This window comes from Lepisma saccharinum, chromosome 10 (assembly GCF_977018435.1).
Source record: "Lepisma saccharinum chromosome 10, izLepSacc3.1, whole genome shotgun sequence".
In the NCBI taxonomy this organism is placed as follows: domain Eukaryota; kingdom Metazoa; phylum Arthropoda; class Insecta; order Zygentoma; family Lepismatidae; genus Lepisma; species Lepisma saccharinum.
This window is the reverse complement of record NC_139238.1, coordinates 64,063,921-64,090,436: the sequence shown is the minus strand read 5'-3', so window position 1 is coordinate 64,090,436 and position 26,516 is coordinate 64,063,921. Positions and strand designations below refer to the sequence as shown.

General features: G+C 36.4%; 1 protein-coding gene across 7 annotated transcripts in view; it reads right to left on the bottom strand.

Annotated features, from left to right (window-relative positions):
• Positions 1-26,516, bottom strand: part of NaPi-III (Na[+]-dependent inorganic phosphate cotransporter type III) — a 418,225-nt gene that overhangs the window by 82,054 nt on the left and 309,655 nt on the right. For all 7 annotated transcript variants that reach the window (XM_083129869.1, XM_083129872.1, XM_083129871.1 and 4 more), the window contains one exon: positions 22,332-22,430. In XM_083129869.1, coding sequence (XP_082985995.1) covers positions 22,332-22,430 — 99 coding nt within the window. The remainder of the gene's footprint in view (positions 1-22,331; positions 22,431-26,516) is intronic.

The following is a 26,516-nucleotide window of genomic DNA, read 5'->3' as shown; positions in this document are numbered from 1 at the left end:
TGAACAAAGACCGCTTTAGACGAAAGCATTTTCCTTAACATTTACGCCATGACCAAAATGCTGCCGTGTAAAGTGAACAGTCTTATGGCATCTTTCATGGCATTTCTCAAGGATAGAACCTGTTCTATTTCCATAGCATAACTAATCAGAAGCGACCTCTAGGTCACGAGTGCAGTTGTAATGGCGGCCGAGTGAGATGTAAACAATGTATCACTTCAAATTTTTAAAAGCAGATAACTATCCAACCGAGGGGAATATCGTTTCGTTTAAAACGTTATTAGGTACAAACTAATGGCGCTGCTTAAATACATACTATATACAACGTTTACTGCACACGTATGGAAGAATATTTTAGTTGTTTCAAATGTAAACACCGTGCACTCAGCATAGATGGTATGACACGACGTGCCTTTCATGCTGTATATGTTATACATTGTAATCGCAAAAGCTAGCCGAAAAGTTCAATGAAACGCTTGCGTGTAAAGTACTGTGTAAAGTACTATCAGCTATAAGATTTTTGGAAGCTTTTACACAGCATTTATGCTAGCAAAAATGCTAAAGAAAATGATTTCGTCTAAAGCCGGCCTTAGTTTTGTACTGATTAATGAAATTGGGTCGCTTTTCTCCCACGTTTGGATAATCGTGACTATGGGATGAATGGCGATACGATACAGCTGTGAAACAGGACTAAATCGGTTGGTGGTGATTTTTACGAGCGTGGCATACAGGCTCTTGGTCATAGCTGGAAAATATGTGTAGAGAAAGGTGGTAATTACTTGGAAAAATAGTGTCCTGGGGCTGAAACTGCTTTTTTCAACGGTGTATTGTGATATTTTGTATCTGCTGTGGTTTGTCCGAAAAAAAATGGAGGCATTACTTTCGGAGCAACCCTCGTACTAAACCGGTTGAGTGTCAAATTCAAAGCTTTCTGCAACTTTATGATAATGGGATGCATAATAGATGTAGTACAAACGATTGTACTTAATTTGAAGCAATTTCTCGTATATTTCAATGCTAGATTCAGGAGTATGCAAAATATATATTTACAGGTAAATCCACTCTTTTTAGATAACAATCATCATCATTATTAATAACAACATATGAACAAAACATTAAAAATTTTCCACAACTGGGGAGGTAAGGTGTCAAAACTGAGGGGGTAAGGTGCTAAAACGGGGGGGGGGGGGGCAAGGACAGTTTACTTTTCCTTGGTACATAAGGTTTAGCATAGTACGGGGGAAAAAGTAGTAAAAAGTTGCGGCAACTGCCCCCCACGCCCCCCTGATCGCCGCCACTGGGCATGTGTATTAGTAATATGATTCTTCTACAACTAATATTGGGAGCCAATATTCATATTAAAATACCATTTCCTTGACATTTCTGTATATATGAATTAACTAAAAGGGTTCATGAATTTCATCCTTTTGAGCAAGGATGATGAAATAAGCTTTGCACCTTTCACTTAATTTATTATTCTATTACACTGTTTTATACCCAACAATAACAAATACATAAAATATATTTAATGTTAAAAATGCACTGATTAGTAGCTTGATTTTGTAATATTTAGATGCATTGTGGGATGCACAAGCATTGCTCGGCCAATTGTCCAAGACTGTTTTAATTAATTTTGCTCTTGAATACTACGACGTGTTTTTAAGCAATAGTTTTTTGGGTATTCTGGTGCAGAGATTGTCATGTCAGTAGCTTGTTTGGTGTTTTGTGGCACTTCTCGATACTCTCACTGGGTGAAACAACCAAAATAAAGAGAATACACATGGTGAGGGATCCTTGCAGACAATGTTAAACCAGTTATTTGTCTCTTTCCTTTCAGATAGAACCAGAAAACATTGATTTCAGCATGCATTTTATATGCATTTTCTAATCTTTTTTGGTCATTAGCTTCTTTTTCAGTATTTTGTGCCTTTCTTTGTTACATTATCAATTTATAAGTTTCTTTTTGCTCTTTCCATGTTGTTTTGTGAATTATAAATGCATTTCCTGTCATAACTTACATTTACATTTCCTAACTTGATCACTAGCAAGTATGCCATTATTCGAAAATATGGTCAATGCAAGAGCACAATATTATTTTAACTGAAACCTCCTTTCTACGGGGTGGAATACACAATAAGATACATATTTGGTGTATTTAGAAATTTTCCAGTAACAAAAATGTCAATCGGGGGCCATTTAAGAGAGGATTACATTCAGAGGCCTGCACAAGACCCGGAGAAAACCCGTCTGCGAGGAGGCGCGCCTACAATAATATGCAACACGCACATCAAGCCCAGGTGTTCGACATCGCGCAAGCGAGCTTCACGTCACAGTGTTGCACAGGCTTCGATGCCTGCCAGGTTTTTCTATTACCCGGGTCTTAAGAAGACCCGTGAGACTCGATGTAGTTCTTGCAGGTAGACGGCGAGCACTACTGTCAGTGTTGCCAACGGCCATTATATTTCACTACGCATGGAAATATTTGAATTTCTGCTAGGCGCAGGTGCCTTGAGGTTGTAGAATCATTGGCGTAGCAAGGGGTGAGCGAAGTGGGCGACCACCCTGGGCCTCGCGCATATAGGGGCCTCGCGTCCTATAAGGTTGATACGAAAAACGTAATAAATGGAAGTGAGAAAGATAGAAAAGGCTAATTTTTGTGGGCAATAAAATTAAGACATTTTTAACTGGCTTTATATTCTAGTTTAACGTTATAATTTGAATGAATACGTCAAATCAGAGGCGGGCGGGAGCTCTAAGCCTAAGGGGCCCCGAGAAAGTCAAAATAATTCTAATTTCTCATGTGAAACATCAACGCAAAAATTGCTTGGACAATTTTATCCATTTTTCTTCTGTGTCGTGACCTTGCATAGCCTACCCGATTTTAATATGTTAATGGTAAAGTACCTCAAACTGCCACGGAGCAAAGTATGGGGCATTTAAATGCTTCTGGTATTTTAAACTCAAGAAAGGTATGGATAATATTAGCAGTTCTTCCTTCGTTCCTACAACTTCAGACGCAGCTATTGTCCTCTGTAACGGGCACGAAGATGATTTATCTTCCGAATTTCCTGATCAAGTTCTATGTTTCAGGAATGTGCTTAAATCTGAAATCAAGTGCTTTAGGAAAGTTTCTTCTCCTTGATAGCTCTACACTAACTTCCAGTGTTCTCTGTATCCTGTACCGCCTTCTGTTTGGGGGAAGGGATAAGTAAGTATTTGTATTTTCTTCTTTTGAATACATAAATGTCAAAGAAAGATATGTTGTAATATGTGAAAATTCAGAGTTAGAGCATCGATTTGTATAGTTATTAATGTAAGTGCAGCCACAACCAGCCATTCTAAGTAATTACGTAAATTTCCTGGAAGAAGCTGACTGTACTTGAGGGACCCAAGTTTATTTCTTGCGGACGCGTACTTTACGATTTTATTACGCCACTGCGTCAAATATTTAATATTACAAGAACATTAAGACGTAACAACAAAATGAGATTCACAGTTATTATTATCATCTAAGTCCTAAAATTCAAAGTTAACTGGTACAATTTATGTGCAACAAAGTCAAAATTGCTAATTAAAAAAAGTCAAAATTGCTAATTTAAAAAAAAGGTCAAATTAGCTGTATCAGTTGATTACACCAAACATTTCACATTTATTGTGCAAATGACTATCGTTTTAAGATTTGCTGATGTTGACACCGATTGTGTAGAAGAGCTTGTAGGTAGATACATTGGGCCCCTAGACAGGATTGTGATTTAGCGCACTCCCTTCCCCCCGCTCTATCAAGCACTGACATTTTATGTGCGTCCTTCCATATTTTCTACTTAAGTCATGGTTTGTGACATTTACATCCTACAAACTTCGAAATGAGGAAACAAAGAACGACTCATTAAATAATATATAGGTTATATTTCAAGATTCTTACTTTGTATTTCTGATTTTTTTAAAAAAAAGTTTAGCACACTTAAGGATATTTCAGTTATCTTACTGCCTAAAGAACATCTTAAAAAACGTACTATTACTACTACTTTGGTTAATGAAAATTCCAGCAGCGTGTTACTGTAGCTCTGCCAAGTGTAAATTTCTCTGTCGCGTACTATCAAATATAATTTTCGTCAGAAATTAATTATTATTGTAGGCTATTATATAAATATGATAATTTGCTGACGTTTCCTTGATGACTGTGTATCGATTTACATTGATATTTCAAACTTAAAGAACGATGGGGCCTTGCATTCAAATCTCGCCCAGGACCTCGCGATATGTTGCTAAGCCACTGCACCTAAGATTTTGTAACTTCTCAAATTAGTGTCATTATTATGTCAAACCAACTACCACATATTTTCTAAATTTGTTTCGATGGTCTTGAAATAGGTTTGTGTGTCTTGTTCATTTTATGTCACCTTTCTGGTCTTGAAATCGTAAATCTTCTGTCGATTTCATTTTTACGTTGTTTGTTTGTTGAAATGTGTAAATAGTATTGCCTGTTATTTGCACCCGTGTGAAAATACAAGCTAACAATTATATTTTGTATCGTATTACTATCAATGCGGTCTGAGAACAAGATAACTAGCAACAACACTAGCGAACGACGATTTGTTGAAAGAGATGACAATATTCAAAAACCTTTTATAATGCAAATTCTGATTTCATGTTCCATTTTATGGACCATCGTGCCTTAGTGTTCAGGGGGGGGGATCTTGAGCAACTAATTCGGATATTGAATTGGCAAAATTACACCAGAGAGAAAATCTGTTTGATTGATTGATTCATTTATTTGGTCAATTTATGCACAATAAGGCTAATCGGGACTGGACCTATAGTTTAAAGTGGGATCTGAACCATCATGTGCTTCCACCGGGTATCGAACCTGGTACCCTTTGATTACAAGGCGACGACACTACCACTGCGCCATAGGGGAGCACCCCCAAAAAAGTATAATGTAGAACAACCACCAGTCACACAAAGTTCCAAAGTATTTACGATGGCACTTTTTGCGAAACTTGGTTCGTACTCCTGTACAGGTGTCAGCAGTGGCAGCAATTAGGGCGGGACCGAGAGAGTGCAGTTGCCCCCCCTCCCCACTTTTTGCTACTTTTGCACCACGCTAACCTCATGTACCAAGGGAAATTAATTATCCTTGCCCCCCCCCCCCCGTACATTTGCACTTTGGCCCTCTAGTTTTGGAACCCAATCGCCGCCACTGGGTGTGAGCGATACAAATGTTTTCTAGCAAGGAATAAATGTCTGCAATTTCAAATTGATAAAAGTGATGAACATTTTAAGTGCTCCTAGAACAGTTTAGAATCTAAAAGTTGGCAACGGTGACTGCGTGACTCATGTATCTGGAGACGGTGCAAAACCGGAATCAGCGTTCGCTGAAGATAAGCGAGCTTCGTTTTGCAAGGCCTTCCAGTTACCCGTGGGCTTTCGATGCTTGACGGGTCAAAACCCAGGTATATAGTTTTACTCGCCCGCCCGACCAACCAGGCGGGCCTAGTAAGCGATTCTGGCCGTTGTGCAGCCCTCTGATTACATTTACCAGTCCGTTTTTTTTCAGAGTTCTTCAGTGTTCTTATTTGAAAATTTTGATTTTAAAATTTCGGAGGGGTCTGCAGCCCATCTTCAGGGGGAAGATACGGTCAAATGGAGCAAGGTTTATGTTGGTTAACCTCACATAAGATTTTACTCATGGAATCATTTAGTGATAGAATGTGAAAACATTAGTTCTGATCTGGTTCTCGCATTTGACACTTAATTGTTATATCTAATGCATTTTTTGCTTTGGTTATTCTGCTAAAATACTAATTAACATTATTTTTATCGATTATAAAAATAATAACTTCTCGCTTTTTTCTAATTTGAAATTAAGGATTCTAATATCCAAGGGTCGACTGACCGTCACCTCATGGTCACCTCCCTCCATAGCCAAAGGCTGTCTTCACCATGGTAGCCTACCTAATTATGTAGCCCAGGGCGTAAAATTTCAGTCTTGCTTTTCAAGTCTTAGTGTCAGCTGCTGTTCTGCAGTTGCAAGAAATATATGTCTGATTTTAGCTTGTATGGTGTTACTCTTCCATTGAATAAAAACCGCTTTAGACGAAAGCATTTTCCTTAACATTTACGCCATTACCAAAATGCTGCCGTGTAAAGTGAACAGTCTTATGGCATCTTTCATGGCATTTCTCAAGGATATAACCTGTTCTATTTCCATAGCATAACTAATCAGAAGCGACCTCTAGGTCACGAGTGCAGTTGTAATGGCGGCCGAGTGAGATGTAAACAATGTATCACTTCAAATTTTTAAAAGCAGATAACTATCCAACCGAGGGGAATATCGTTTCGTTTAAAACGTTATTAGGTACAAACTAATGGCGCTGCTTAAATACATACTATATACAACGTTTACTGTACACGTATGGAAGAATATTTTAGTTGTTTCAAATGTAAACACCGTGCACTCAGCATAGATGGTATGACACGACGTGCCTTTCATGCTGTATATGTTATACATTGTAATCGCAAAAGCTAGCCGAAAAGTTCAATGAAACGCTTGCGTGTAAAGTACTGTGTAAAGTACTATCAGCTATAAGATTTTTGGAAGCTTTTACACAGCATTTATGCTAGCAAAAATGCTAAAGAAAATGATTTCGTCTAAAGCCGGCCTTAGTTTTGTACTGATTAATGAAATTGGGTCGCTTTTCTCCCACGTTTGGATAATCGTGACTATGGGATGAATGGCGATACGATGAGATGGACAGCTGTGAAACAGGACTAAATCGGTTGGTGGTGATTTTTACGAGCGTGGCATACAGGCTCTTGGTCATAGCTGGAAAATATGTGTAGAGAAAGGTGGTAATTACTTGGAAAAATAGTGTCCTGGGGCTGAAACTGCTTTTTTCAACGGTGTATTGTGATATTTTGTATCTGCTGTGGTTTGTCCGAAAAAAAATGGAGGCATTACTTTCGGAGCAACCCTCGTACTAAACCGGTTGAGTGTCAAATTCAAAGCTTTCTGCAACTTTATGATAATGGGATGCATAATAGATGTAGTACAAACGATTGTACTTAATTTGAAGCAATTTCTCGTATATTTTAATGCTAGATTCAGGAGTATGCAAAATATATATTTACAGGTAAATCCACTCTTTTTAGATAACGATCATCATCATTATTATTAACAACATATGAACAAAACATTAAAAAATTTTTTCACAACTGGGGAGGTAAGGTGTCAAAACTGAGGGGGCAAGGTGCTAAAACGGGGGGGGGGGCAAGGACAGTTTACTTTTCCTTGGTACATAAGGTTTAGCATAGTACGGGGGCAAAAGTAGTAAAAAGTTGCGGCAACTGCCCCCCACGCCCCCCTGATCGCCGCCACTGGGCATGTGTATTAGTAATATGATTCTTCTACAACTAATATTGGGAGCCAATATTCATATTAAATACCATTTCCTTGACATTTCTGTATATATGAATTAACTAAAAGGGTTCATGAATTTCATCCTCTTGAGCAAGGATGATGAAATAAGCTTTGCACCTTTCACTTAATTTATTATTCTATTACACTGTTTTATACCCAACAATAACAAATACATAAAATATATTTAATGTTAAAAATGCACTGATTAGTAGCTTGATTTTGTAATATTTAGATGCATTGTGGGATGCACAAGCATTGCTCGGCCAATTGTCCAAGACTGTTTTAATTAATTTTGCTCTTGAATACTACGACGTGTTTTTAAGCAATAGTTTTTTGGGTATTCTGGTGCAGAGATTGTCATGTCAGTAGCTTGTTTGGTGTTTTGTGGCACTTCTCGATACTCTCACTGGGTGAAACAACCAAAATAAAGAGAATACACATGGTGAGGGATCCTTGCAGACAATGTTAAACCAGTTATTTGTCTCTTTCCTTTCAGATAGAACCAGAAAACATTGATTTCAGCATGCATTTTATATGCATTTTCTAATCTTTTTTGGTCATTAGCTTCTTTTTCAGTATTTTGTGCCTTTCTTTGTTACATTATCAATTTATAAGTTTCTTTTTGCTCTTTCCATGTTGTTTTGTGAATTATAAATGCATTTCCTGTCATAACTTACATTTAAATTTCCTAACTTGATCACTAGCAAGTATGCCATTATTCGAAAATATGGTCAATGCAAGAGCACAATATTATTTTAACTGAAACCTCCTTTCTACGGGGTGGAATACACAATAAGATACATATTTGGTGTATTTAGAAATTTTCCAGTAACAAAAATGTCAATCGGGGGCCATTTAAGAGAGGATTACATTTACCAGTCCGTTTTTTTTCAGAGTTCTTCAGTGTTCTTATTTGAAAATTTTGATTTTAAAATTTCGGAGGGGTCTGCAGCCCATCTTCAGGGGGAAGATACGGTCAAATGGAGCAAGGTTTATGTTGGTTAACCTCACATAAGATTTTACTCATGGAATCATTTAGTGATAGAATGTGAAAACATTAGTTCTGATCTGGTTCTCGCATTTGACACTTAATTGTTATATCTAATGCATTTTTTGCTTTGGTTATTCTGCTAAAATACTAATTAACATTATTTTTATCGATTATAAAAATAATAACTTCTCGCTTTTTTCTAATTTGAAATTAAGGATTCTAATATCCAAGGGTCGACTGACCGTCACCTCATGGTCACCTCCCTCCATAGCCAAAGGCTGTCTTCACCATGGTAGCCTACCTAATTATGTAGCCCAGGGCGTAAAATTTCAGTCTTGCTTTTCAAGTCTTAGTGTCAGCTGCTGTTCTGCAGTTGCAAGAAATATATGTCTGATTTTAGCTTGTATGGTGTTACTCTTCCATTGAACAAAGACCGCTTTAGACGAAAGCATTTTCCTTAACATTTACGCCATGACCAAAATGCTGCCGTGTAAAGTGAACAGTCTTATGGCATCTTTCATGGCATTTCTCAAGGATAGAACCTGTTCTATTTCCATAGCATAACTAATCAGAAGCGACCTCTAGGTCACGAGTGCAGTTGTAATGGCGGCCGAGTGAGATGTAAACAATGTATCACTTCAAATTTTTAAAAGCAGATAACTATCCAACCGAGGGGAATATCGTTTCGTTTAAAACGTTATTAGGTACAAACTAATGGCGCTGCTTAAATACATACTATATACAACGTTTACTGTACACGTATGGAAGAATATTTTAGTTGTTTCAAATGTAAACACCGTGCACTCAGCATAGATGGTATGACACGACGTGCCTTTCATGCTGTATATGTTATACATTGTAATCGCAAAAGCTAGCCGAAAAGTTCAATGAAACGCTTGCGTGTAAAGTACTGTGTAAAGTACTATCAGCTATAAGATTTTTGGAAGCTTTTACACAGCATTTATGCTAGCAAAAATGCTAAAGAAAATGATTTCGTCTAAAGCCGGCCTTAGTTTTGTACTGATTAATGAAATTGGGTCGCTTTTCTCCCACGTTTGGATAATCGTGACTATGGGATGAATGGCGATACGATACAGCTGTGAAACAGGACTAAATCGGTTGGTGGTGATTTTTACGAGCGTGGCATACAGGCTCTTGGTCATAGCTGGAAAATATGTGTAGAGAAAGGTGGTAATTACTTGGAAAAATAGTGTCCTGGGGCTGAAACTGCTTTTTTCAACGGTGTATTGTGATATTTTGTATCTGCTGTGGTTTGTCCGAAAAAAAATGGAGGCATTACTTTCGGAGCAACCCTCGTACTAAACCGGTTGAGTGTCAAATTCAAAGCTTTCTGCAACTTTATGATAATGGGATGCATAATAGATGTAGTACAAACGATTGTACTTAATTTGAAGCAATTTCTCGTATATTTTAATGCTAGATTCAGGAGTATGCAAAATATATATTTACAGGTAAATCCACTCTTTTTAGATAACGATCATCATCATTATTATTAACAACATATGAACAAAACATTAAAAATTTTTTTCACAACTGGGGAGGTAAGGTGTCAAAACTGAGGGGGCAAGGTGCTAAAACGGGGGGGGGGGCAAGGACAGTTTACTTTTCCTTGGTACATAATGTTTAGCATAGTACGGGGGCAAAAGTAGTAAAAAGTTGCGGCAACTGCCCCCCACGCCCCCCTGATCGCCGCCACTGGGCATGTGTATTAGTAATATGATTCTTCTACAACTAATATTGGGAGCCAATATTCATATTAAAATACCATTTCCTTGACATTTCTGTATATATGAATTAACTAAAAGGGTTCATGAATTTCATCCTCTTGAGCAAGGATGATGAAATAAGCTTTGCACCTTTCACTTAATTTATTATTCTATTACACTGTTTTATACCCAACAATAACAAATACATAAAATATATTTAATGTTAAAAATGAACTGATTAGTAGCTTGATTTTGTAATATTTAGATGCATTGTGGGATGCACAAGCATTGCTCGGCCAATTGTCCAAGACTGTTTTAATTAATTTTGCTCTTGAATACTACGACGTGTTTTTAAGCAATAGTTTTTTGGGTATTCTGGTGCAGAGATTGTCATGTCAGTAGCTTGTTTGGTGTTTTGTGGCACTTCTCGATACTCTCACTGGGTGAAACAACCAAAATAAAGAGAATACACATGGTGAGGGATCCTTGCAGACAATGTTAAACCAGTTATTTGTCTCTTTCCTTTCAGATAGAACCAGAAAACATTGATTTCAGCATGCATTTTATATGCATTTTCTAATCTTTTTTGGTCATTAGCTTCTTTTTCAGTATTTTGTGCCTTTCTTTGTTACATTATCAATTTATAAGTTTCTTTTTGCTCTTTCCATGTTGTTTTGTGAATTATAAATGCATTTCCTGTCATAACTTACATTTAAATTTTCTAACTTGATCACTAGCAAGTATGCCATTATTCGAAAATATGGTCAATGCAAGAGCACAATATTATTTTAACTGAAACCTCCTTTCTACGGGGTGGAATACACAATAAGATACATATTTGGTGTATTTAGAAATTTTCCAGTAACAAAAATGTCAATCGGGGGCCATTTAAGAGAGGATTACATTTACCAGTCCATTTTTTTTCAGAGTTCTTCAGTGTTCTTATTTGAAAATTTTGATTTTAAAATTTCGGAGGGGTCTGCAGCCCATCTTCAGGGGGAAGATACGGTCAAATGGAGCAAGGTTTATGTTGGTTAACCTCACATAAGATTTTACTCATGGAATCATTTAGTGATAGAATGTGAAAACATTAGTTCTGATCTGGTTCTCGCATTTGACACTTAATTGTTATATCTAATGCATTTTTTGCTTTGGTTATTCTGCTAAAATACTAATTAACATTATTTTTATCGATTATAAAAATAATAACTTCTCGCTTTTTTCTAATTTGAAATTAAGGATTCTAATATCCAAGGGTCGACTGACCGTCACCTCATGGTCACCTCCCTCCATAGCCAAAGGCTGTCTTCACCATGGTAGCCTACCTAATTATGTAGCCCAGGGCGTAAAATTTCAGTCTTGCTTTTCAAGTCTTAGTGTCAGCTGCTGTTCTGCAGTTGCAAGAAATATATGTCTGATTTTAGCTTGTATGGTGTTACTCTTCCATTGAATAAAAACCGCTTTAGACGAAAGCATTTTCCTTAACATTTACGCCATTACCAAAATGCTGCCGTGTAAAGTGAACAGTCTTATGGCATCTTTCATGGCATTTCTCAAGGATAGAACCTGTTCTATTTCCATAGCATAACTAATCAGAAGCGACCTCTAGGTCACGAGTGCAGTTGTAATGGCGGCCGAGTGAGATGTAAACAATGTATCACTTCAAATTTTTAAAAGCAGATAACTATCCAACCGAGGGGAATATCGTTTCGTTTAAAACGTTATTAGGTACAAACTAATGGCGCTGCTTAAATACATACTATATACAACGTTTACTGTACACGTATGGAAGAATATTTTAGTTGTTTCAAATGTAAACACCGTGCACTCAGCATAGATGGTATGACACGACGTGCCTTTCATGCTGTATATGTTATACATTGTAATCGCAAAAGCTAGCCGAAAAGTTCAATGAAACGCTTGCGTGTAAAGTACTGTGTAAAGTACTATCAGCTATAAGATTTTTGGAAGCTTTTACACAGCATTTATGCTAGCAAAAATGCTAAAGAAAATGATTTCGTCTAAAGCCGGCCTTAGTTTTGTACTGATTAATGAAATTGGGTCGCTTTTCTCCCACGTTTGGATAATCGTGACTATGGGATGAATGGCGATACGATGAGATGGACAGCTGTGAAACAGGACTAAATCGGTTGGTGGTGATTTTTACGAGCGTGGCATACAGGCTCTTGGTCATAGCTGGAAAATATGTGTAGAGAAAGGTGGTAATTACTTGGAAAAATAGTGTCCTGGGGCTGAAACTGCTTTTTTCAACGGTGTATTGTGATATTTTGTATCTGCTGTGGTTTGTCCGAAAAAAAATGGAGGCATTACTTTCGGAGCAACCCTCGTACTAAACCGGTTGAGTGTCAAATTCAAAGCTTTCTGCAACTTTATGATAATGGGATGCATAATAGATGTAGTACAAACGATTGTACTTAATTTGAAGCAATTTCTCGTATATTTTAATGCTAGATTCAGGAGTATGCAAAATATATATTTACAGGTAAATCCACTCTTTTTAGATAACGATCATCATCATTATTATTAACAACATATGAACAAAACATTAAAAATTTTTTTCACAACTGGGGAGGTAAGGTGTCAAAACTGAGGGGGCAAGGTGCTAAAACGGGGGGGGGGGGGCAAGGACAGTTTACTTTTCCTTGGTACATAAGGTTTAGCATAGTACGGGGGAAAAAGTAGTAAAAAGTTGCGGCAACTGCCCCCCACGCCCCCCTGATCGCCGCCACTGGGCATGTGTATTAGTAATATGATTCTTCTACAACTAATATTGGGAGCCAATATTCATATTAAAATACCATTTCCTTGACATTTCTGTATATATGAATTAACTAAAAGGGTTCATGAATTTCATCCTCTTGAGCAAGGATGATGAAATAAGCTTTGCACCTTTCACTTAATTTATTATTCTATTACACTGTTTTATACCCAACAATAACAAATACATAAAATATATTTAATGTTAAAAATGAACTGATTAGTAGCTTGATTTTGTAATATTTAGATGCATTGTGGGATGCACAAGCATTGCTCGGCCAATTGTCCAAGACTGTTTTAATTAATTTTGCTCTTGAATACTACGACGTGTTTTTAAGCAATAGTTTTTTGGGTATTCTGGTGCAGAGATTGTCATGTCAGTAGCTTGTTTGGTGTTTTGTGGCACTTCTCGATACTCTCACTGGGTGAAACAACCAAAATAAAGAGAATACACATGGTGAGGGATCCTTGCAGACAATGTTAAACCAGTTATTTGTCTCTTTCCTTTCAGATAGAACCAGAAAACATTGATTTCAGCATGCATTTTATATGCATTTTCTAATCTTTTTTGGTCATTAGCTTCTTTTTCAGTATTTTGTGCCTTTCTTTGTTACATTATCAATTTATAAGTTTCTTTTTGCTCTTTCCATGTTGTTTTGTGAATTATAAATGCATTTCCTGTCATAACTTACATTTAAATTTCCTAACTTGATCACTAGCAAGTATGCCATTATTCGAAAATATGGTCAATGCAAGAGCACAATATTATTTTAACTGAAACCTCCTTTCTACGGGGTGGAATACACAATAAGATACATATTTGGTGTATTTAGAAATTTTCCAGTAACAAAAATGTCAATCGGGGGCCATTTAAGAGAGGATTACATTTACCAGTCCGTTTTTTTTCAGAGTTCTTCAGTGTTCTTATTTGAAAATTTTGATTTTAAAATTTCGGAGGGGTCTGCAGCCCATCTTCAGGGGGAAGATACGGTCAAATGGAGCAAGGTTTATGTTGGTTAACCTCACATAAGATTTTACTCATGGAATCATTTAGTGATAGAATGTGAAAACATTAGTTCTGATCTGGTTCTCGCATTTGACACTTAATTGTTATATCTAATGCATTTTTTGCTTTGGTTATTCTGCTAAAATACTAATTAACATTATTTTTATCGATTATAAAAATAATAACTTCTCGCTTTTTTCTAATTTGAAATTAAGGATTCTAATATCCAAGGGTCGACTGACCGTCACCTCATGGTCACCTCCCTCCATAGCCAAAGGCTGTCTTCACCATGGTAGCCTACCTAATTATGTAGCCCAGGGCGTAAAATTTCAGTCTTGCTTTTCAAGTCTTAGTGTCAGCTGCTGTTCTGCAGTTGCAAGAAATATATGTCTGATTTTAGCTTGTATGGTGTTACTCTTCCATTGAACAAAGACCGCTTTAGACGAAAGCATTTTCCTTAACATTTACGCCATGACCAAAATGCTGCCGTGTAAAGTGAACAGTCTTATGGCATCTTTCATGGCATTTCTCAAGGATATAACCTGTTCTATTTCCATAGCATAACTAATCAGAAGCGACCTCTAGGTCACGAGTGCAGTTGTAATGGCGGCCGAGTGAGATGTAAACAATGTATCACTTCAAATTTTTAAAAGCAGATAACTATCCAACCGAGGGGAATATCGTTTCGTTTAAAACGTTATTAGGTACAAACTAATGGCGCTGCTTAAATACATACTATATACAACGTTTACTGTACACGTATGGAAGAATATTTTAGTTGTTTCAAATGTAAACACCGTGCACTCAGCATAGATGGTATGACACGACGTGCCTTTCATGCTGTATATGTTATACATTGTAATCGCAAAAGCTAGCCGAAAAGTTCAATGAAACGCTTGCGTGTAAAGTACTATCAGCTATAAGATTTTTGGAAGCTTTTACACAGCATTTATGCTAGCAAAAATGCTAAAGAAAATGATTTCGTCTAAAGCCGGCCTTAGTTTTGTACTGATTAATGAAATTGGGTCGCTTTTCTCCCACGTTTGGATAATCGTGACTATGGGATGAATGGCGATACGATGAGATGGACAGCTGTGAAACAGGACTAAATCGGTTGGTGGTGATTTTTACGAGCGTGGCATACAGGCTCTTGGTCATAGCTGGAAAATATGTGTAGAGAAAGGTGGTAATTACTTGGAAAAATAGTGTCCTGGGGCTGAAACTGCTTTTTTCAACGGTGTATTGTGATATTTTGTATCTGCTGTGGTTTGTCCGAAAAAAAATGGAGGCATTACTTTCGGAGCAACCCTCGTACTAAACCGGTTGAGTGTCAAATTCAAAGCTTTCTGCAACTTTATGATAATGGGATGCATAATAGATGTAGTACAAACGATTGTACTTAATTTGAAGCAATTTCTCGTATATTTTAATGCTAGATTCAGGAGTATGCAAAATATATATTTACAGGTAAATCCACTCTTTTTAGATAACGATCATCATCATTATTATTAACAACATATGAACAAAACATTAAAAAATTTTTTCACAACTGGGGAGGTAAGGTGTCAAAACTGAGGGGGCAAGGTGCTAAAACGGGGGGGGGGGCAAGGACAGTTTACTTTTCCTTGGTACATAATGTTTAGCATAGTACGGGGGCAAAAGTAGTAAAAAGTTGCGGCAACTGCCCCCCACGCCCCCCTGATCGCCGCCACTGGGCATGTGTATTAGTAATATGATTCTTCTACAACTAATATTGGGAGCCAATATTCATATTAAAATACCATTTCCTTGACATTTCTGTATATATGAATTAACTAAAAGGGTTCATGAATTTCATCCTCTTGAGCAAGGATGATGAAATAAGCTTTGCACCTTTCACTTAATTTATTATTCTATTACACTGTTTTATACCCAACAATAACAAATACATAAAATATATTTAATGTTAAAAATGAACTGATTAGTAGCTTGATTTTGTAATATTTAGATGCATTGTGGGATGCACAAGCATTGCTCGGCCAATTGTCCAAGACTGTTTTAATTAATTTTGCTCTTGAATACTACGACGTGTTTTTAAGCAATAGTTTTTTGGGTATTCTGGTGCAGAGATTGTCATGTCAGTAGCTTGTTTGGTGTTTTGTGGCACTTCTCGATACTCTCACTGGGTGAAACAACCAAAATAAAGAGAATACACATGGTGAGGGATCCTTGCAGACAATGTTAAACCAGTTATTTGTCTCTTTCCTTTCAGATAGAACCAGAAAACATTGATTTCAGCATGCATTTTATATGCATTTTCTAATCTTTTTTGGTCATTAGCTTCTTTTTCAGTATTTTGTGCCTTTCTTTGTTACATTATCAATTTATAAGTTTCTTTTTGCTCTTTCCATGTTGTTTTGTGAATTATAAATGCATTTCCTGTCATAACTTACATTTAAATTTTCTAACTTGATCACTAGCAAGTATGCCATTATTCGAAAATATGGTCAATGCAAGAGCACAATATTATTTTAACTGAAACCTCCTTTCTACGGGGTGGAATACACAATAAGATACATATTTGGTGTATTTAGAAATTTTCCAGTAACAAAAATGTCAATCGGGGGCCATTTAAGAGAGGATTACATTTACCAGTCCGTTTTTTTTCAGAGTTCTTCAGTGTTCTTATTTGAAAATTTTGATTTTAAAATTTCGGAGGGGTCTGCAGCCCATCTTCAGGGGGAAGATACGGTCAAATGGAGCAAGGTTTATGTTGGTTAACCTCACATAAGATTTTACTCATGGAATCATTTAGTGATAGAATGTGAAAACATTAGTTCTGATCTGGTTCTCGCATTTGACACTTAATTGTTATATCTAATGCATTTTTTGCTTTGGTTATTCTGCTAAAATACTAATTAACATTATTTTTATCGATTATAAAAATAATAACTTCTCGCTTTTTTCTAATTTGAAATTAAGGATTCTAATATCCAAGGGTCGACTGACCGTCACCTCATGGTCACCTCCCTCCATAGCCAAAGGCTGTCTTCACCATGGTAGCCTACCTAATTATGTAGCCCAGGGCGTAAAATTTCAGTCTTGCTTTTCAAGTCTTAGTGTCAGCTGCTGTTCTGCAGTTGCAAGAAATATATGTCTGATTTTAGCTTGTATGGTGTTACTCTTCCATTGAATAAAAACCGCTTTAGACGAAAGCATTTTCCTTAACATTTACGCCATTACCAAAATGCTGCCGTGTAAAGTGAACAGTCTTATGGCATCTTTCATGGCATTTCTCAAGGATATAACCTGTTCTATTTCCATAGCATAACTAATCAGAAGCGACCTCTAGGTCACGAGTGCAGTTGTAATGGCGGCCGAGTGAGATGTAAACAATGTATCACTTCAAATTTTTAAAAGCAGATAACTATCCAACCGAGGGGAATATCGTTTCGTTTAAAACGTTATTAGGTACAAACTAATGGCGCTGCTTAAATACATACTATATACAACGTTTACTGTACACGTATGGAAGAATATTTTAGTTGTTTCAAATGTAAACACCGTGCACTCAGCATAGATGGTATGACACGACGTGCCTTTCATGCTGTATATGTTATACATTGTAATCGCAAAAGCTAGCCGAAAAGTTCAATGAAACGCTTGCGTGTAAAGTACTGTGTAAAGTACTATCAGCTATAAGATTTTTGGAAGCTTTTACACAGCATTTATGCTAGCAAAAATGCTAAAGAAAATGATTTCGTCTAAAGCCGGCCTTAGTTTTGTACTGATTAATGAAATTGGGTCGCTTTTCTCCCACGTTTGGATAATCGTGACTATGGGATGAATGGCGATACGATGAGATGGACAGCTGTGAAACAGGACTAAATCGGTTGGTGGTGATTTTTACGAGCGTGGCATACAGGCTCTTGGTCATAGCTGGAAAATATGTGTAGAGAAAGGTGGTAATTACTTGGAAAAATAGTGTCCTGGGGCTGAAACTGCTTTTTTCAACGGTGTATTGTGATATTTTGTATCTGCTGTGGTTTGTCCGAAAAAAAATGGAGGCATTACTTTCGGAGCAACCCTCGTACTAAACCGGTTGAGTGTCAAATTCAAAGCTTTCTGCAACTTTATGATAATGGGATGCATAATAGATGTAGTACAAACGATTGTACTTAATTTGAAGCAATTTCTCGTATATTTTAATGCTAGATTCAGGAGTATGCAAAATATATATTTACAGGTAAATCCACTCTTTTTAGATAACGATCATCATCATTATTATTAACAACATATGAACAAAACATTAAAAATTTTTTTCACAACTGGGGAGGTAAGGTGTCAAAACTGAGGGGGCAAGGTGCTAAAACGGGGGGGGGGGGCAAGGACAGTTTACTTTTCCTTGGTACATAATGTTTAGCATAGTACGGGGGCAAAAGTAGTAAAAAGTTGCGGCAACTGCCCCCCACGCCCCCCTGATCGCCGCCACTGGGCATGTGTATTAGTAATATGATTCTTCTACAACTAATATTGGGAGCCAATATTCATATTAAAATACCATTTCCTTGACATTTCTGTATATATGAATTAACTAAAAGGGTTCATGAATTTCATCCTCTTGAGCAAGGATGATGAAATAAGCTTTGCACCTTTCACTTAATTTATTATTCTATTACACTGTTTTATACCCAACAATAACAAATACATAAAATATATTTAATGTTAAAAATGAACTGATTAGTAGCTTGATTTTGTAATATTTAGATGCATTGTGGGATGCACAAGCATTGCTCGGCCAATTGTCCAAGACTGTTTTAATTAATTTTGCTCTTGAATACTACGACGTGTTTTTAAGCAATAGTTTTTTGGGTATTCTGGTGCAGAGATTGTCATGTCAGTAGCTTGATTGGTGTTTTGTGGCACTTCTCGATACTCTCACTGGGTGAAACAACCAAAATAAAGAGAATACACATGGTGAGGGACAATTTGTTTGATGAAAAAACACCTTTTTTTCGGATCCTTGCAGACAATGCTAAACCAGTTATTTGTCTCTTTCCTTTCAGATAAAACCAGAAAACATTGATTTCAGCATGCATTTTATTTGCATTTTCTAATCTTTTTTGGTCATTAGCTTATTTTTCAGTATTTTGTGCCTTTCTTTGTTACATTATCAATTTATAAGTTTCTTTTTGCTCTTTCCATGTTGTTTTGTGAATTATAAATGCATTTCCTGTCATAACTTACATTTAAATTTCCTAACTTGATCACTAGCAAGTATGCCATTATTCGAAAATATGGTCAATGCAAGAGCACAATATTATTTTAACTAGTCACAGCCAAAGCGAATTGATTTAAATCAGGTGATTCTTTTTTTAAAAAAATCACTGATTTAAATCACTTTGAAGAATTATTTTATAGAATAATGTACATAACAATTTTGTAGATATCAGAATCACTTTTGGTGAAATTACATTAATCTCGTAATCATTTAATGGTGGGGTGAATCTCATATGAAAGGAAATGTAATATGTAAAATGTAAACACACTTACAGTTATCATCATTTAAAATTCAATATTTTTTATACGCAAAAATAGCAAACATTTTTGTAGAATACAAAATACTAATCATGTTAGTTCGATACCCAGTGGAGGCACTTTAAATTGTAGGTCAAGTCCCGATTGGCCTTACTGTGCATAAAGTGAACTTAAAACACCAAGTCAATCAATCAATCAACTAATCATGTTAAAAAATAAAAAGTGTCTTTATCACCACGGCCTACAAATCATCTTTCTCCTTTTCGGCTCCCAAAGCATGGAATGCATTGCCTGAAAATATCGCTAGTGTAACCAACCCATTATATTTCAAAGGTAAAATAAAATATCTGCTGTTAATGGAACAATGGCAGAGTCGGGGCACATACTGAAGGTATCAAGTCACTCACTAAAAGGAATTGTATTATTATTACTATTGTCTTTTGTATTTCTAGTTTTTGTATGCAACTAATTCCTATGTATTTTTTTCTTTCTTCATTTTTTATTTTTTATTTGTATTATTATTATTATTATTTACGTTTAGCTTACTGCTCCATAAGTTTATAATAATCTCATATGTATTATCATATTGACAAGGGTTAGGTGGTAGAGCAGCCCTTGGCTGAACCTCGCCCGCTGAATAAAGAAAATGTATTATTATTATTATTATTATTATTATCATTAAACTGTAAATAAACATGGCAGCTGACATTTTGCAAACTATCATAAAAGAAATTCCTAAAATTCAACTACAAAGACTAAAAAATATTTTAAGTTATAATCATAGGTAGTACATCCAGAATGTTTTATATTAACTAGAAGAAAAGTTACTGAAATTATTAGTTTCATTAACAAACTGAACAAACATTTCCATAGTAGGTTCATATATACAGTATCAGAAACAGAAAAATGTATATTTACATATATTTTTTTATTTGCTTTAATCAAACTGTTCAAATATATTACAGGGCCGTTTACCAGAAAAAGCTTTTCCATAAAAATAGCATATCTATATGTAGTATAGTGCCAAAAACCATGCAAGCAATTTTATGGGTGTTTATAAATATATATATATATATATATATATATATATATATATATATATATATATATATATATATATTTAAATTTTAAAAAATCATCAAAAATGATTTTTAAAATAAAAATCACGATTTTTATCCATCGTAGTCACAACATTAAAAAAATACATAATCTGATGCTTGCGAGACACAATTTTATTTTGAGATGCTGCCCACGTATTGTATCGTGCAAAACTCACTCCGAAACAGAGGCGTCTCGCGAACGCATACGTCAATTGTGGGAAAAAGGACAGCTTGCTCTGCGACGACATTAATGAGCATTTCTACATTCTAATTTCTTCATATAGGAGAAGTATTTATTTTACACGAGAGCGCTGAACTAAGCTTATTGTATTACATTTCTTGGATCTGAAGTGAAAGAAAGTAATAATTCTAAGCACCTAAGAAAACTTATACAATTGTAAATAGAGAAAAAGGAAAGCGCTGATGTGGTGAAATAATGATTGTAGATATTAATACGAATTATAATGAAAGAAATAAATGAACTTAATACAATAAAAGGATATAAATAAGGTGGAAAGGGTAATTAATATTCAGTAATAGCATAAGTGATCATTATATAAAAGTAAAGAAGTCGAATTGTAATTACGATTCTGGGTCTATTTCGGTTCGCATGAACTGAGAGTTTCGTGCGGCTTTTGGGTTGTTTTTTCCCAAGTGTAGCGCCAATTCAGGGCAGGCACCCAAGCACTTTTGGTAGGCGCATCTATTGCAGCTCCAAGTTAAGGTTAGCGCCAGCCAGGCGGCGATCTTTAACTAACCCCTTTCTCTTTGTTTGTCTGGGAGATCATTTTTATTTCTGTTAATTTGGATAAGATCGATAAAGAAAAGAAAGAAGAAAAAATACACAATATGTAATAATTGCAAGAAGAAGCCTTAGCAATTATAAGAAGAAGAAGTCTTATTAATTATAAGAAGAAGAAGCCTTAGCAATTACAAGAAGAAGAAGCCTCAGCAATTACAAGAAGAAGAAGCCTCAGCGATTACAAGAAGAAGAAGCCCAAAGAAGAAGATTGGCTACAATTAATAAGAAATAAAAATAGAAGAAAATATTGTATGAAAAGATTTTCAAAAGTTATCTAATATTTGTACATCATTATTCAAGAATATATGACGAATTGTACCCTCCGTAGTGGGTTAAATCTATTGTTTCTTTCCATATATTCGTAGTGTTAGTCACCCTGATCTGTCCCCAGAGATATCTCATCGTTTCTACCCTGTGCTAAGCTGGTAGATGCTCACGTGAGAGGACGTGGCACCGCATGCGTTCACGAGACTCCTTTGTTCCGAAAGGTGTATTTTATGTAACCTTGAAGTAAAATTAAATTAAGCTACACTAGCACATAATTGGCTCTTTCACTTTGCTTCGATAGTTTAAATCACCAAACAATGGGTTTTATTGAATTATTCATCAACTCTCTTGGAGTTTATGAAAAAAATAGCTTTCATTTTAAGAGAGAAAAGTATTTATTATTATAATTTTTATAAAACTTTTAGGCCATTTTTAAAGTTCTCTCAGTCCTACAAATAACTATTTGGGAGAAATAAAATGATCCACGGTAGGAATAAACACTTTCCTCTGCTGGCAGGTATGTTGGGTCTTTTTGAAAGATCCCTGTTCCCCCTCTCCCATCCCCCTGTTAATTCGCAACCTGATTCTATGAAATACGCGTATTTTAACTATTTACAAATCTGTTAAAAATGAACGTGTGGGATATACACACAGCAATCAATAAATACGTAAGTACTGTATAGACCACAACAATTATTTACGTCAAAACAGAAAAATAAAACTCACCTAATGACGACAAACATCCCAGCATCAACTCCTTCTCATTTCCGGTGTACTGGTCCACGGAAAGGATGCCTTTCCTCATTGTATCGGACACTTTATATCCTGCGGGAAGAAAATTGGAAAAATGTTACTAACGATGAGTCTACATCTCTGCAATCGCACATAAAACGGATAAAAATTGTTAATATACTCTGTTCTTCAAAGTATAGTGTTCACCTGAAATGTTACAATGCCTCATCTACATTTTATATACATACTGGTGTACGCAGGAATTTTTATTTTCCGGGAGGGGCTGGAATTGTAAAGGTAGATAGTATATACCTCCTTTCTACGGGGTGGAATACACAATAAGATACATATTTGGTGTATTTAGAAATTTTCCAGTCTCAAAAATGTCAATCGGGGGCCATTTAAGAGAGGATTACATTTACCAGTCCGGTTTTTTTTTTCGAGTTCTTCAGTGTTCTTATTTGAAAATTTTGATTTTAAAATTTCGGAGGAGTCTGCATCCCATCAGCACCCAGTCTGCTGCATATATACAACCTCAGACAAATGAAGTATATTTGTCTGTGATACAACTGATCTCTTTGTGGTGCGTACTCGACAGTGGCGTATCCTGAAAATTTGACCTGGTTTACAGCAACAATTCTTATTTATTGTAGAACAGGGTGGAAGAAAAGTTCCTTTTCCCAAAAAGGTACATTGCTAATTTTTGGAGAAAGCGATTATCCCACCCTGTATTTAATATACACCCCATAATAAAACTAAAACACCAATTCAGGCATAAAATTTCCCTCTTTACGGAAAATTGCACCTGGATTTTCCTCCAGCAAGGAAAATTTCCCTTCCTGTCAGAAGGGTGCGATGGAGAACAAGCAGTGATGTACATAAACCAGTTTTTAAGTTTCTTAAGTAATTTACTTACATTCGGGTTTAAAAGCTTGTTTTAATAGTTTGCATAATATATAACGAGATATTCCCAAATATTAAAGCTAAATGTATAAAACATATGTGAATTGAAAAGTTGGTTTACCGGTGGTACACGCGGTAACATGGAAAACACGCCACTGGTACTCTAGGAGGGAGTTGTGGCCTTACACAAAGAACTGGAATAATTCAATCCAAATTTATAACCCAAACGGTAATCCGGAGGGATAGAACGAGGGTAACTGCTCTGAACGAAAAAAAACAGTTGAGGTGAACGTCACTTTTCCCCCCTCCCCCTCACGTACTTTCTCTTGCCATTTACCGCTACAATTATTGTAAAAATTATTATTATTATTTTATGCTTGGAAGAGACGTCTACTCGAACCACCGTGGAATTAATATCCGACCAATGGCGGCGAGGGGCAGTTCCAGTTTTGCCAACTAATCTCCGCTATTGCATCCGACACAACATTTCTTTATTTTTTTACAATTGATTGATGTGCACTGAAATGAACAGTTATCTAATTTTTGTAATTAATTTCTAAAAACCTCATTCAATAATTTTTTGGGGGGAGGGGGAAGATACGGACAAGCGCCATGTTGGTTAACCTCACATAAGATTTTACTCATGGAATCATTTAGTGATAGAATGTGAAAACATTAGTTCTGATCTGGTTCTCGCATTTGACACTTAATTGTTATATCTAATGCATTTTTTGCTTTGGTTATTCTGCTAAAATACTAATTAACATTATTTTTATCGATTATAAAAATAATAACTTCTCGCTTTTTTCTAATTTGAAATTAAGGATTCTAATATCCAAGGGTCGACTGACCGTCACCTCATGGTCACCTCCCTCCATAGCCAAAGGCTGTCTTCACCCTGGTAGCCTACCTAATTATGTAGCCCAGGGCGTACAATTTCAGTCTTGCTTTTCAAGTCTTAGTGTCAGCTGTCTGATTTTAGCTTGTATGGTGTTACTCTTCCATTGAATAAAGACCGCTTTAGACGAAAGCATTTTCCTTAACATTTACGCCATGACCAAAATGCTGCCGTGTAAAGTGAACAGTCTTATGGCATCTTTCATGGCATTTCTCAAGGATAGAACCTGTTCTATTTCCATAGCATAACTAATCAGAAGCGACCTCTAGGTCACGAGTGCAGTTGTAATGGCGGCCGAGTGAGATGTAAACAATGTATCACTTCAAATTTTTAAAAGCAGATAACTATCCAACCGAGGGGAATATCGTTTCGTTTAAAACGTTATTAGGTACAAACTAATGGCGCTGCTTAAATACATACTATATACAACGTTTACTGTACACGTATGAAAGAATATTTTAGTTGTTTCAAATGTAAACACCGTGCACTCAGCATAGATGGTATAACACGACCTGCCTTTCATGCTGTATACTATGTTATACATTGTAATCGCAGAAGCTAGCCGAAAAGTTACATGAAATGCTTGCGTGTCAAGTACTATCTGCTATAAGACTTTGGAAGCTTTCACATAGCATTTATGCTAGCAAAAATTCTAAAGAAATTATTTCGTCTAAAGCCGGCCTTAGTTTTGTACTGGTTAATGAAATTGGGTCGCTTTTCTCCCACGTTTGGTTAATCGCGACTATGGGATGAATGGCGATACGATGAGATGGACGAAGGGCCAATCACAAACACGCATTGGCGACAGTACATAACCCCTGGAGAGGATTTCTGTCTGTAGGTTCAGGCGCCAGAGCCTTGTTAGTCTGCATAATTCAGTTTATGTAAGAGAGGTTGTGTCCAGAAAAGGTAACCCTTTACACATCATTCAACTAGTAATTACAGTGGCGCCGCGCTAGGAACCGGCGTGCAATCACAGCCTAGAACGGTTATTATTATAAAATCAATCCTGTTGCCTTGTTGGCTGCTTCGAAGGGAGGAAAGTTTGAGATGTTGCCGCATGTTGCTCAAAAAAGAGGGAGGCAGCGGTTCGTCTAGTTGGCCGTTTGACAGCGAGTTCCTTCGTAGGTAAAGGCGGCAACAGAGGGTCACTGCCAGAAAGGCGGGTACCGCGATTTCACTGTAGATGATATACGGAAGATGAAATTTTATGATAACACTATCTACTCACTTCCATTCAACTCATACTGCTGACTCTTAAGCTTCCAGTGCAAGTTTAAATTAGTTTCGTTGAGCCAACCTCCGTGGCGCAGTGTTTAGCACAGGGCGGTACGACGCTAGGTGTCCCGGGTTCGGATCCCGGATTGGGCAGTTTTTTTAAAAAAAATCATCGTATCAACAATGCCATCAGATCGTCACCAAGCGTCGCGATTAGCCAAAAGTGGCAGAAAATCGACGCTAAATAACAAAAATTAAATTAAAAGTTATGTTGAGATCGGAGATGGCAACGCCAGGGGCAGGTGGGGCTCTAGCTCTAGCTTATGGACACTTTCGTTTCTTCAATGTTGCCGGTTGATGTTCTAGAAACTCACAAAATAGAAAAGGAAGGAGAGAGAGGTAGACGTCGGGAGAGGAGGGGGTCGAACAGGTCGACCACCACCTGGAAATTGACATCGCTTGCAATTTATATTTGTTACTAACTGAAAAACTTCAGTTAGTTAGTATTCGTACAGAATAACCAAAGTAGGGCCTCCCCGATAGCGCAGTGGTAGCGTTGTTGCCTTGTAATCAAGGGGTCCCGGGTTCGATACTGGTGGAGGCACATGGCACAGTGGTTCGGACCCCACTTTAAACTGTAGATCCAGTCCCGATTAACCTATCTGTGCATAAAGTGGACTTAAAACAACAATTCAATTCAAGAATAGCCAAAGTAAAAACTGCGTTAGAACGAAAAAAAAATAGTAAAAAATACAGGAACCAGGTTACGTACTCGTACAGTTTGAGTCAAATATTAAAGTTTCCATTATTCCAAAATTCATAGTTTTATGTGAGAGGTGAAACAACATTAACTTCTGACTAAAATTTTCCCTTGACTTCAAAACTTGTTCTTGAACGAAATATGTAAAAGTTAATAAGAAGACTAACTATGCATTTCAGTACACTAACGTATGAAATGTAATAATATGAAAAAATGGTTCCTTGGCCGAAAACTAAGCGAAATAGAATATAAATCATTCTAGGAACATGACATCCTAATTACCATGCAATTAAATATATATTGATACAATAAGCCCCCTAAAATCAGCAAAAAAAAATATAAAGAAAGAAAGACGAAGGAATATCTTTCACGTCAAATAGGCTATATTAATGACAATAAT